This window comes from Leuciscus leuciscus, assembly GCF_965113295.1.
Source record: "Leuciscus leuciscus genome assembly, chromosome: 20".
NCBI classification, from domain to species: Eukaryota; Metazoa; Chordata; class Actinopteri; order Cypriniformes; family Leuciscidae; genus Leuciscus; species Leuciscus leuciscus.
Window position 1 is genome coordinate 28,226,200 of NC_138744.1, and position 13,526 is coordinate 28,239,725.

The 13,526-nt window shown below is 37.8% G+C and overlaps 2 protein-coding genes across 2 annotated transcripts in view; one reads left to right on the forward strand and one right to left on the reverse strand.

Moving 5' to 3' along the window:
- cdkal1 (CDK5 regulatory subunit associated protein 1-like 1) overlaps nucleotides 1-13,526 on the forward strand; it is a 344,073-nt gene that overhangs the window by 220,692 nt on the left and 109,855 nt on the right. Inside the window, exon 9 of the mRNA XM_082150344.1 lies at nucleotides 11,474-11,640. Within this exon, the coding sequence (XP_082006470.1) occupies nucleotides 11,474-11,640 (167 nt within the window). The remainder of the gene's footprint in view (nucleotides 1-11,473; nucleotides 11,641-13,526) is intronic.
- Nucleotides 1-13,526, reverse strand: part of LOC309484188 (uncharacterized protein) — a 157,480-nt gene that overhangs the window by 37,366 nt on the left and 106,588 nt on the right. The window lies entirely within an intron of this gene.

Here is a 13,526-nt window from a genome sequence, read left to right on the forward strand (position 1 = left end):
ATGATTTTGATTGGGTCAGGGCTCTTTTCAGCTCCAGGAGGTGTTAAAGTGTCAAAGGTCATGCATAAATTGACCAATAATCATGATTTCTCAGGAAACACAGTCCGTAAGTGGTTCTGATTGAGTTATATGCGTGTTGTTCTCTGATACATCTAAAAGGTGACTTTGTTATTTCCATTATTGACTCATCTTGGCTCATTTTTTGATACTGCACATTGATAAATTATTTTGAGATTTCTGATGTGAAGCGTTTGAAGCAATTGTTAAATAACCAATAAACACACACATGCGACGGCACATCAGTTTAACTATATTAAGGCGTGAAACTGCTATGTATGTCATAACCAGCCACAGTTATTTTGTGTTTTGTTTTATATGATCAAATTCCACACATACCCCAACACACACTGTGAGTTACTCCACACAGAGCCTGAAACAGGGCAAATTAAAAGTGCTTTGTTGAGCTGTTGACTTCATAAGGGACTAATACATAATAAAACATGTAAACTTAAACATAAAACATGACCCTCGCTGCCCTACAGCCCACCTCCAAATTGTTAAAGAACTGATTACACTTCACAAAATGAAAAAAACAATAAAATTAGGGTTCCAACAACTAATCGATAAAACGAATTTGATTGATTAGTCACGTCTGCGTGCGTGCATGGCGTCAGCCATGTCGCTTTACAGTAGTGAATACAGTATTTCTATGGACAAAACACATATAGCGGAGCACACATATAGAGTGAGCTGCACAGCCATTGTAATTTCTTGAACAAGAATATGTGGACATCAAAACATGCCAACTCAGAGCAAGGGTTTCATTTTTATTTTGAATCGCATTGAATCGCATGGAATCTGAGGAAATGGTGCACAGATGAACGTCATAAGAAACCCAAACTCACAGAATATGCAGAGATTGAGTTTGAGACAAACTCATGTAAAAGAACAGTTCTGTTATCTGTTATCATTTACTGTGAATGGAGCCGACCATGTAATCTACACGCATGTAAATAATTAAAGCGCATGTATTTATTTAATTGAATCACAGCCTTTGTGAATTCACAATAGAACTATGATATAGTATTAGATATACTATATAGATTTAGTTTTTTGTAATGGTTTTAATACATTGTGGAGCCTTAGAAAACGTTCTAAAAATGCGATTCATTGATTCTCGTCTAGGGCTGCACGATGAATCGCAATTTCTATGTAATCAAACTTACACCGATTTGGCTTATCGCGAATTTGAAATCATAACGGCTGCAATTTTTTTAATTTTTTTTTTTATGCGCAGCTTGTCATTGATGTACGGCTCTGTAAATGCTGCTCCGTCTGAAAGCACTGAGTTTGAGTAACCTATAACGTGCATTTGTAAAAGCAATGCATCAAACATCTTTCCAAACATGAGAAGCATTTATGAACCTCTTGTCCAACAAAAGATGCTTTTACTCCAAACTCACTTCATAACGACAGTTGAGCATCCTTCTGTGAGATGATGTGCCTTCTTACACAGAATAAGGCAGTTGTGTGTTTATTAGTCATGTTTAATCAAAGCGTTTCAATCTTCTGTTTATTCAGCTACAGCGATGATGCCCATATGGATTTCCTGAAATGATGCATGTTATTGTACTTTTATGGCGGGGCATATTTGGCGTGTCTGCGTGAGAGCACCCTCTGGTGTTCAGATGGAGCAGCATTTCCTACCGATCATCTGCACTACATTGACAAACTGTGCATAACATAATTGCAGCCTTTGCCAAATCGGTTTCATTGTGATTAATTGTGCATCCCTATTCTCGTCCATGGAATATGCCACTTCCAATCGCAATTTTTTTTTTGGGTAAAAAAACTGGGTACAACGCCTTTCGACCATCGAATATTAAAAGAAAATTTAAAATAGTAAAATCATTAACAAAATACTACAACAGACAATGAATAACCCCAAATACGCAATTATTTCTGCAGCAACATTACAGGCACGTTAAATATTACTCTTTACATACGTTGCCTTAATCGAAAATGTTCATTAACTAGAACATTGAGTGATAATATTTCAACATCATTTCTGTTATTTTGACAGACAGTAAATAATTGTGCCTGCTTTATTAGCATTCCAGTAAACACTGCTAGTAGGGATTAGAAGTGAAAAGAGGAGACAATTGCATTTTAAAGCATCTGTGTGATAAACCTATAAAGAGATTTGAGGATTTGGGGAGAAAACTAGAGTTTCTTAGTGAAAAAATTCTAAACGGAATTCTAAACAGGAAGGAAAGAATGCAGCAACTGAAAAGAATATGCCATAAATATTCGTGTTATACTATGTCACATTAAAATACCAAGCATTACATTATTCTCCTGATGTCTGAAAATAAAATAAATAAAAAAGGACATTGTACAGCTTTTTTTTTTCTTTTTTTTTTTTTTTGAGTGGAACATCTCCAAACCGAAAGTGCTTCCCATAATCTTAAATGCAGTATAGGCTCGTTAGGAAAAAGGTTGGTGCTTCTGATCCCCACTTGTGAGCCATCACGGTTTACCTTTGTTCACATTCACTATATACACACTAAGACAACTGTCCACATATGTTATGAATGTTGACAAAATATATACATTTTGAAAGGTCTATTGATTTAGCGTCAGTATCCGGTTTTATGATAGAATTGTTTTAGCGACAGTAATATATGAATTTTTGTCTGAAATACAAATGAAAACATGCAGAATCAAAACAGGACTTCATACCTTTATTATAAAATTTGGGTAAATTGTTCAATCAAGAGTCCATTGAAAAACATCCAATAGCACTTTTTGTCCATACGTGTTAAATCTGTGAAATATTGATATATATAATCCATTGTTTACATCAGATTCAGCCTGAACAAACTGCCCTCCATCATCGTTCTTCAAGAAATGACGGTGCGTTCAAGCCATGTTGTAATTGCCGTAATTACAAGATTTCAACTTTTTCGTAAAAAACGTTCGTAACCTGGTATAGCTCGTAATTACAGCTCGTAAGATGGGAAATTTTGAGAGCGTCTACTTTTACCACATGACTGCTGTTCCACCTGACCACTGCAGATTCATTTAGGCGTTGATGCTGTAGAAATGCATAATTCCCATTCCGAGGACATGATCCGCTCCGAGGCTATGGTCATTACGACATTTCCCATCTTACAAGCTGTAATTACGAGCTTTACAAGGAAGTGAATGCTTTTTACAAGTTGAAATCTCATAATTATGGTAATTACAACATGATGTGAATGCACCTTAATTTCTTGAAGAATGATGAGTCTCCGTTAAACTTCACAGACTACAATGAACGAGTGCTGGAGCATGAATGTACATCAGACAGACGGACAGTAGCAGACGGACATAGTGCAGACTGCACAGTTTTTTTCTCAAATATATCTTGTTCAAAATTAAATGTAGGTTTAATGTAATGTTTACATTTTAGCCTTTTATGCACATAATGTATAGCATAGCCTACATGGATACATTCACTATATTTGTTTTCATAGCCTTTATATTGAACATTGTTTGGAGGACATAATTGGGATGTGGAATAAACATTTTTTCTTCAATACAAATATATCTTTTTTATAATTAATCATGTTCCACTGAAGAAAGTCACACAGGTTTGGAACAACATTTATTTTTATTTTTGGTTGAATTATCCATTTAACACATTATTTTGCATTCATGCCACAACACTTCCATACATTGTCTCATATTTTTGCATTTTAACAACCTGCTTATTTGTTTAGCATTCAGTGATGTATTGTCTTTTGTTTGACAAATTTATCTTTAGTTTTGTTCAAATAATCAGCAATTGTGAACTTGTTTTAATTTGAACAACTGTATAACCTCCATCTGAATATTTATTTCTTCCACTCATCTGCACTATTAAACTTGGTCAGTAATAAGATTTTCCATCTAAACACCCCGAAGGACATGGTAATGCACTAGTAAATGTGCTGTGCATCACAAACTGTACATGTTCAGATTTTTACAACAATTATATGCCAATTATCATTACCATGGTAACAATTATATGGATTATATGGTATTTGTTTTGAAAAACAGATTTCAATACATATTTATTTATTAATAAAATAATAAAATTTTCTGTAATGAAAATCCCATGTTTCTGCCACAATACCATGGTTGGAGTTGTTGCTACAGTAAATCAATAGTAAATGTTGGTGATTTGGGGATTAAAAATGTTCTAACTGAGTCGTTGTGGCATAATGTTTCTCCTGTTTTTTTTGCGTCAGTGTTGTTGAGAATGCCAGCGCTGTTTCGTCTGGTTTTGAACTAGTTTAAATGACAGAAACATTAGTGATTTGTATCGGAGAACTCTCGGCTGAAATCAAATGCTTCTCACTGGGTCTCACAGAGCTGTTTAGTGGTCACATGATCAAGACAGTCTATGAGTGAATGCATTCTCTCTCAAACTTCTCTGTCGTTTGGGCCGAGCTGATACAATGGTCCGCGTGGTGCCGTTCAAACAATCAGCACTGATTGTTTCCGCTTTCGGCACATTTAATGTTTCTTATACGCAACAGAAATGACAGCGCTTATTGATGGACCAATTTGCACCTGTGTGACCTCTAACAAAATCAGTCACACCAGCAGGAAAAATGCGACCATTTTTCAGTCTGGAGCACTGTTCAGTGCTCTCGTCACTGCTGTGCTGATGATATGAATGGTGATTCCAGAATCTGATCCTCTACTCAAAACCAACTAAACTCGATAGTCAGCCATACGTCTCTTTTCTTCTCGATCTAGACAAGTGTTTCTCAGCCTTTGGATCACAGATTTATATTAACTATCTTGTATGGCATATTCATTGAAAAATGTATAAGTTTTAGAAACAATAATTACATTTGCATTCATGGAGGACTTCCGGTGACACATTGGCCAGAGCTTGAATACTTGATACTTGAAAATGTGATAAGTATTTATTCAAAAGTGTGACTAAACACTGATACTTGCCAACCACATTTCAGTGGTTTAATTGCTCTGTTTTTTGTTTTTGTTTTTTTTTGTTGTTTTTTTTGGAGTCAGATGGAATTGTTGGCACAATAAGTGTTTTCTGTGAGTGTCTAAATGGATGACCTTCATCAGCAGCTTTAGCAGTTTGAGCAGTGAATGTTCTTCCAGTTGTGCATTCACTCTGGTTTCCATGTCCTCTTCTGTCTCTCTTAACTTGTCCTTTATGAGCCTCTGACAGGCTTTCGTGTGGCCTTTTCACTGATGATTACAGACCGACTGGATCAGACGAGAGCCAGTGTGTGTGTGTGTGTGTGTGTGTGTGTGTGTGTGTGTGTGTGTTGTGGATGGTTAACAGAGGAAGACAGGGCAGAGGGAAAGTGTCTGTGAGTAAACTCATCTGTGCATGAATACAGATGTACAGAGGCAGCAGGAGTCTTGCCCGTGGTCAGCACATGTTCATCATGTGGATTGAGCAAAATAGCAGGGCTCATAATTGCTGGAAATATTCAGACAAGACAAGCGTCTCCCCAGGAGGAGAATGTGTTCTAGACCAGACTCAGACCTGCTGCAGTTTAGACATAAAGCCCTAATGTACGTAACTGATTAGACAAAACTTACTCAACTTAGTTATTTAACGAAAAACCATCATTAAATCTGGGGATGTCAATTTAAGTTTTTTCACTGTAAATTATAAGATAACTGTAAATTGTACATTTTGCTACAATAATAATAGATTGTTCGATTTATTACAGTTTTCCACTGTATATAGTAAGTAAACTTACTGTTAACCAATTACCAGGTTTTTTCCATAGTAGTCTTTTACTGTTTTTTGAGTGCTTGCTTAAGGCTGATATATACTTCTGCGTCGGCGCCTCTACACTGTAGACTACGCATTTGTTTTCATTTATACTTCTGCATCGTTGAGAGGGAGCATGTGAAACCCGAGGGAGGGGTTCTTGCAGAACAATCACAGCGCTTATGTCCGCGCGTTGTTACATTTTTGGAGAGGTGCTCGTCAGGGTACGCCAAAGGGTACGCGTGCTACACACAGCCCACGACGTAGCTACGGCGGGAGTTCGACGCAAACGTATAAATTGAGTTTCACTGGTCCAAGCCAATTGCCCAAGAATAATTGAATTCATTAATTTATTTGTTTGTTTATTACTCATTGTCTCATCTTCCAGGTCAAGATTGTCAGTCAACTAATCACTTCCAGTTAAAGTGCAACTCTAGTCTAGCCCAGTGTTTCCCAACCCTGTTCCTGGTTGCACACCAACAGTACACATGTTGAATGTTTTTTCCTACCTGACCCATCCATTTTAGGTCTCTGACTCTATGCTGATGAGATAAATGAGGATTGATTAGGAAGAGTTTGAACATGTTTAGTTTGCTGACACAAAGTTGGGAAACACTGGTCTAAACTTTTGACTCATTACAAACTTCCACTCTGTTTAGCTGTAAACAGTTCATCAGAGGTAAGCAGGACTTGGTTTTGAAGAGTACACTGCAGTCATGGTGGGATTGAGTGTTCAGGACTGATGTGATCTGACTGATGCCAGACTGGAGCACACTCTCCTCTGTTTGCACATCATCACTTTAAGAGCATTATGTGATATTAATTATTCAGAGGCCAAGCTCAGCTTTAGATGAGTCTGTGTGAAAGCTAATTAACAATTTAGCTTTATTTTCACTGGAAACATCCACAGACGTGCTGAGTGTATTGTGTACAGTTCCACTCTCCACAGTGCAGTTTATTGACCCTCCCAGTGAGTTCATCTGATCCACTCTGACGTGTTCTTTAGTATGTGATCTCCAGAAAGCAGCTTCATCACGGAGCACCTGCTGTAATGTGCTGTACGCACATGTTAATAACGCACAGCACACAGAGAAAGAACAAGCTGTATACCAGTAGGAACTGCAGTGAAGTGATGGAGGATTCATGGACGCACCGTGGCCCTGTGAGCGCCAGGCTCTGACACGACAAACATGGGTTTCCTGCAGAGCCGGGCCAAACGAGGATGGTGTTGTGCGTTTCATTGCAGGAAAGGCAGGACTGCAGCTCCAGCTGTTTCCTAACATGTCATACATCCTCACACCCCACTCTTTCCACATCACCCTGTTCCATCCCTCCTTACTTTATTGCTGGAAAAAGGAACACCCCGTATGTAGATGACATCAGCTCATGCCCAGGGTTCAGGTAATGGAAAGGTGCTGGGGCTGTGTGTGTGCATCCTGTTTTCGCCGCTTGCTTTATGACAATGCCCCACTGCGTCACATGGGTTAATTGACTGTGTTTTGTGGGGTTACATGATTAGGTGTCCCATGGTGCTGTGACCTGGCTCAGCTGAAGCTGTCACCAATGACTGAGATTCATGACAGTGTTGTTATTGCTCAATCACTGTGGCCAACACAATGAGCCCTGTGAATGAGACCGTAAACATGAGCTGTGTCGCACCAGGTCACCGATATGTTGTGCAGGTGGGCAGCTCAGTAGTTTTTTCTGTCTCTCTCAGTGCTATAAACGTTCACTCGTCAGTAAACTTTCTCAAGAACACCGTCTGTTATTTTTTTTTTTTATATATAATTGATAAACATCAGCAGAATTATTGAACTGAATTGAGATGAATAATGACACTATTGACTACGTTTACACATGCATCAATAATGTGATTATATCCAATAATCAGAGTAGAAACTTAATTGCTGTAAGATGTTTACATGACACAAGCAAATGTCTTCACTTCCATGCAATTTTTATTATTCTGATAATTCGCTAATATAAAAAATGCATTTTTTTATTTTACTAAGAATGGTGGTTATTTTTACTGCAATTATTTACATATCCCATTGCACAGCAAAAATTATGAACTTGCATACAGTGGGGGAAATAAGAATTAAACACATCAACATTTTGATTTATTTATGAACATTTAGTTTCTATGCAGCAATTCACATGAAATTTTGATCTGACATTAGTATTAACTCAATAAATATATGCAGATAAAGAAATCATAATATTACAATCTAAAAAAGGTTGTATTTAGTAATGTGAAATGACACAAATTAAGAAAACACTAAGAAAAAGCAGTACACCGAGGCAAGGATGGGTAGAGGCAAAGACCTTTGCAACAAGATTGTTGCGCTACATAACAACGAAACTGGTTACAGGCAGATTTCAAAACTCCTAAATGTTCCTGTAAGCACCATTGGGGCCATTATCCGCAATTGGAAGGAACATCACTCCACCATAGACTAGCCACGCACGGGAGCTCCTCGCAACATTTCTGTTTAGGGAGTCAGAAGGTTTATCAGAAGAGTAACCTAAGAGCCAAGGACAACTCGGAAAGAGCTCCAGAAAGACTTTTGTTCACAAGACAGTTGTCACAGAGGAAACAATAGGCAATGCTCTCCTCCACCACCGCCTCCGTGCACGCTTACCCAGGAAGACATCCATTAACACATTGAAGCTAGTTTGAAGTTTACTACACAACATTTGGAAAAGCCTGTGAATTACTGGGAGAATGTGTTGTGGTCAGACGGGACAATTTTTTTGGGCAATAATACCACACACTGTTTGGAGGAGTAATGGCTCCGCATATGACCCCAAAAATACCATAACAACAGTGAAGTTTGGAGGTGGAAGCATCATGGTATTGGCAGAATTCATATTATTGAAGGGAAGATGAACAGAGCCATATACCAGGAAATTCTTGATTTGAATCTGTTCCCATCCACCAGGGTGATGAAGATGAGACGCGGATGGACCTTCCAACAGGACTACAATCCAAAACATACTGCAAAAGAGACTCTGAATTGGTTACAGATTTAGAAAATAAAGTTGTTGGGTTGGCCCAGTCAATCACCAGACTTAAACCCAATAGAGCACTGAAGATCAAGATTCACAAGAGGGCCCCCAAAATATTCAAGATATAAATTCAGTCTGTTCAGAAGAATGGACCAAAATTCCACCTGAGCACTGTTAGCGATTAGTTTGTTCATACAGGAAGCATCTTGAAGCTGTCATTGCAAACAAAGGCTTTTCCACCAAGTATTAAGTACAATTTCAGTTAGCGTGTTTTTTTTCCTGTATCATTTCACTTTATTACACATAACTTTTTTTTTTATTGATTGTAATATTTTGATTTCTTTATCTGTATATATTTGAGTTAATACCAATCTGATCAAAATTTTATGTGAATTGCATTGGAACTGTGTTCATAAAAAAAAGTAATAAAAAAAAATGGCGTGTTGAACACTTATTTCCCTCACTGTACAGAAGGTGTTACTGCAAGCTCTTCTAGTGCACATATTTTTTGGTATCTTTATCTGGCCTCAGTCATTTTCCGTTGACGTGCCTAAAATATTTCCATTTTGATGTTTTCTAGCATAAATCTACTGCATTATATTTGTCACACAATCTTGTCAGAATGAACTCAGTTTCTTCGGCATCCCAAAAATGTGATGCTTTTTTACCACTATGCACAGTGGAAGATGCAAGTGTTTGCATGCCTGTTTGTGATTAAAATCTGCATATGCCACATATTTAACTACAATTATGGTTGCTACGATTATGAGCTTAATGGCATCAATTTGATGACATGAGATAGTTTAATCATAATATTGCCTTAATCTGATTATTTTCACATTCTGAAGGTGCATGGAAACATAGTCAGTGTCTTCTACAGAGCTGCTTTACAACTGAATTTGTTTCATAACTGATGGACTGTTCAACAGACTGAACAGACTAGCAGACTGAATTGGTCTGAATAATGACACTATTGTCTTTTGCAGAGCTGCTTTACTGCTAAAATTGAATTTATTTCAAAATTGATGCATCACCACTGTTATTTTCCTGTTTATTACGGTGAAGCTGCTATAAAACAATCTCTGTTGTGTAAAAGTATATACTGTATAAAGAAATGTGACTTGACTTGACATCTAAGAGAAAACACTTGCCCTGTCCATCACAGTCAGTTGTCTCCTGTCAGATTCAGCACTATAACACAAAAAAAATACTTTTTACGGCCCAGACTGTAATTTCACTTGGACGCCTGCAAATTGATGGAGCAATGCTGAATCATACATTAGCTGCTGAATGGCCCTGAGAGACAATGGCTTTATAATGATCAGGGGATGTTCAGGAAGCACTAACCTTCTCTTCCACTTCGCTGACACTAGATTAATAATGCAAGCAGAAGGACACCCATCAGAGCTGCCGCTAATGGCCTTGATCTGGACTTAACGCTAACTTCCTTTAAATTAACCATGCACGTGGCCTCTCTTACTCACTTGCACGTTTAAGTATCCTTACGCCTTTGCTAATTGTGTCTCTGCATTTTAAGCAGCATCCAGCAGAGACTCTCAGATTTGATGCAGAATCATGAAATGATGGGCCGAAGCTTGAGTGTTCCACAACCGATGATACTCGGTCAAAATCGCCTTTAAGTCTCTCACAGTGCAAGAAAGCGTAGGAGATTGATCTCCCAATGAGGAGGCTTTCATTATCTGCTGCTCTGGAGAGCATGAAGTAACACATGGTGGTTGAGATATCTGCTGCTCTAGAGTTTATCTCTGACCTGTGCCTGAACTGATTTCCATTTGTGGACTACATGACAACTGTCCATTGTCTGTAGAACGGTCTAATGTCAAGCACTGTGAGCTGTGTCGCTCTTTACTATCCTTAGAGGTCTGGGGCTGTATTACAGAAATATCCTAACTGAGAATCCTATCCTATCTGTTTATTAACTATGGTATTTTGCAAGCCAGATGAGTATGGTAAAAAAATATATAGTTATACAGCCATAGTTAAACAGTTGATTAATCACAGTATATTAAGACAAATGATTTGTATCACAAGTTTTCTGAAATGTTATGTTTATAAATGCAAATTTTCTAATTTTCTAACCGTTTCCTTGTTAGATTTTGTTTACATATCAGATGTTTTTACAGAGGCAATTTTGGATCTCTTTTTATCATTCCATAAATCAGAAAATGCTGTCAACAGACAGAGGATAAAATGATAATGATATATGAACAAATCCCTATGTAAAAATCTATAGATAGGAATAAAAATGGAAAGTTATATATATTTAAGTGTCTTTGATTGTTTGTTTTCTTTCCACTAGTCTGAAAGAAGGCAGTGTTATAGAAGCAAAATCTCAAAATTGACCAGTGTATGAGCATTGCCTTAAGTCAAGAATTAAGATTAGAAGTTTTTTTTTCCGTTTTTTTTCTCAAACTGAGATGAAACCTCAAGTGACTGTCTTCATAGGCAGCACACCAGATGAAACTGCTTACAAAAGATGCCAACATTTTTCTAAACTGAAAGTTCTTCATTAATAGGCACAAACTCAAATGGAAAGCACATACAGATATTGGACAGTAAACTTTCAGTTAGAAATGTTAAATACCAATAGTTTCCTGTATTGAATTCAAAATGGCTATGTTTAATCAACACGGCCACTGTCTTGTCTTGCAGAGGGTGTCTGTGAGATCTGGCTGACCAGCGAGGATACGGGTGCGTATGGCCGGGACATCGGCACTGACCTGCCGTCTCTGCTCTGGGAACTGGTGAAGGAGATCCCGGAGGGAGCGATGTTGCGCCTGGGCATGACCAACCCACCATATATTTTGGAACATCTGGAGGTACATCCTCATCATGCACCTCACCATAAAGATCTTGCAGTAGATGATTAATTGTTAATTGCGTGTGTGTTTCATTCATTCATTAAGGTGGGGTTTGCTCTTTCCCACAGTAAATGACAATTTATTATAGCATATAAATAATCCATGTGAGCTGTTTTAGTGTAGTTAAGTTCTGGTGTTTTATTGTTGTTTGTGTACCCAAGCCTTTAGTGTCTCTCGTGTTCGTCTGGTTGTTTTCTAGCATACAGTAGTGACTGTAGTGACACCTCATTCAGAGCTCATTGACTTCCATCTCAGTCTCAATTCCATCATTCTAGAACAATACCCAGAATGCTGTGCGTTTCCTCCTTGGAGCCCCAGATGGGGAGGACACTTGTAATCCCTCAGACGGCTGCAAGAAATTCTGAAGAAGCAGTTTTAATTTGTGGAGGGTTAATTGAGGTTGTAATTTTGTCCCCTTATGTATAGGTTACATTTATTCTCTGTTACATTCAAATTAAAAAGCGATGATTTTTTTTTCCCCCTAAATGAAAAGAAATAACAATTAAATGCTAATTAGAAATGTAGGCGTGCTTGTATACGTGCTAGAGGACGGTTATTTCTTTTTATGTGCTAATTTGATTTCCATCATTGGACTATTTGTCCTTATTTCATTTCCATGTGCTCAGCAAGTATTTTTAATTACATATCGCCTCTTTGATGCGTCTATTTGTCTTGCGGGAAGCGGCAGAGCACGAATGCTAGATCTATTGACTTCTGCTGCAAGAGCAGGTGGGACTATAAATTCTTCGTTCTCTGTAATGGGTGGTAAAATGCATGGTATTTGTGTTGCGTCAGATGCTTTGTAAGGATGAGGTAATGGTGATGGAAATACCAAATGCTGTCCGGAGAGATCATGTCCACTCCCCGCTCACACACAGACACATGACACGTCCTCTCAAAGCTCACAGGCTTCCATTTCCTAAATCATCTCAGGGAAACTGGTGTAAGACACGCTAGCTAACACAGGAACTGTTCCTCCTCTCATCTGACCCCTGACTTTGAGAGATCTCCTCCATTTACTGCCTCTTAAGTGTTTTGCGGGTGGAGAGCTTTCACAGCGCTGGTAAATGACTGCGATTTGGGAGGCTGCGGCAGTGGCTGTCTGACACTCTTTCTGAGGACTCATTTAGCAGCATTAGAGGTGTTTAGCAGAACAGATGTGTGATTTATGGACCCTCTGCTCAGCGTTTTGAAATAGCAGAAGCACCTGTCAGACAGGAGAGGACTGATCAGCGCTGTTTGAGAGAGACCTTACATGTCACTTACAAAATTGACTCTTTCTGAAGAAAATAGGTTTCATGCACTAATAATTGTGCTCTTATGTGCAAAGAAAAGGCTATCAGGGGTAAATGCCCTTTAGACAGACCATTTCAGTAGTTGGTACCCATACCAGTAAAATTGCATGGTTCCGATTTCAGCACCATTGCAAAAAGTACCTGATCTTTCATTACCTGTAACTATTTTAAAATAAAAATATTAAATAAATTAAATTAGTTAATTATTAATGCTATGAATAACTATAAGTTAATAAAACATTAAAATATTAGCATGTAGCCTTCAACAATTAAGTAAACATTGCATTTAAAAGATAAATAAAATCAGAATCAGAAAGAGCTTTATTGCCAAGTGTGCTTGCACCCACAAGGAATTTTTCTTGGTACTGAAGCTTCCAGTGCACATATACATTTACAAATACAAATACAACAAGAAACATAGTAATACAAATTCTAAGAATAAAATATATAAAAAATAAAAAAAAATAGTATAAAAGTAAAAAAGTAGGGTCACAGTTGGGTTTAGTCCGAATAAACATTTACAGATTATGAACATATTTACAGTATTTT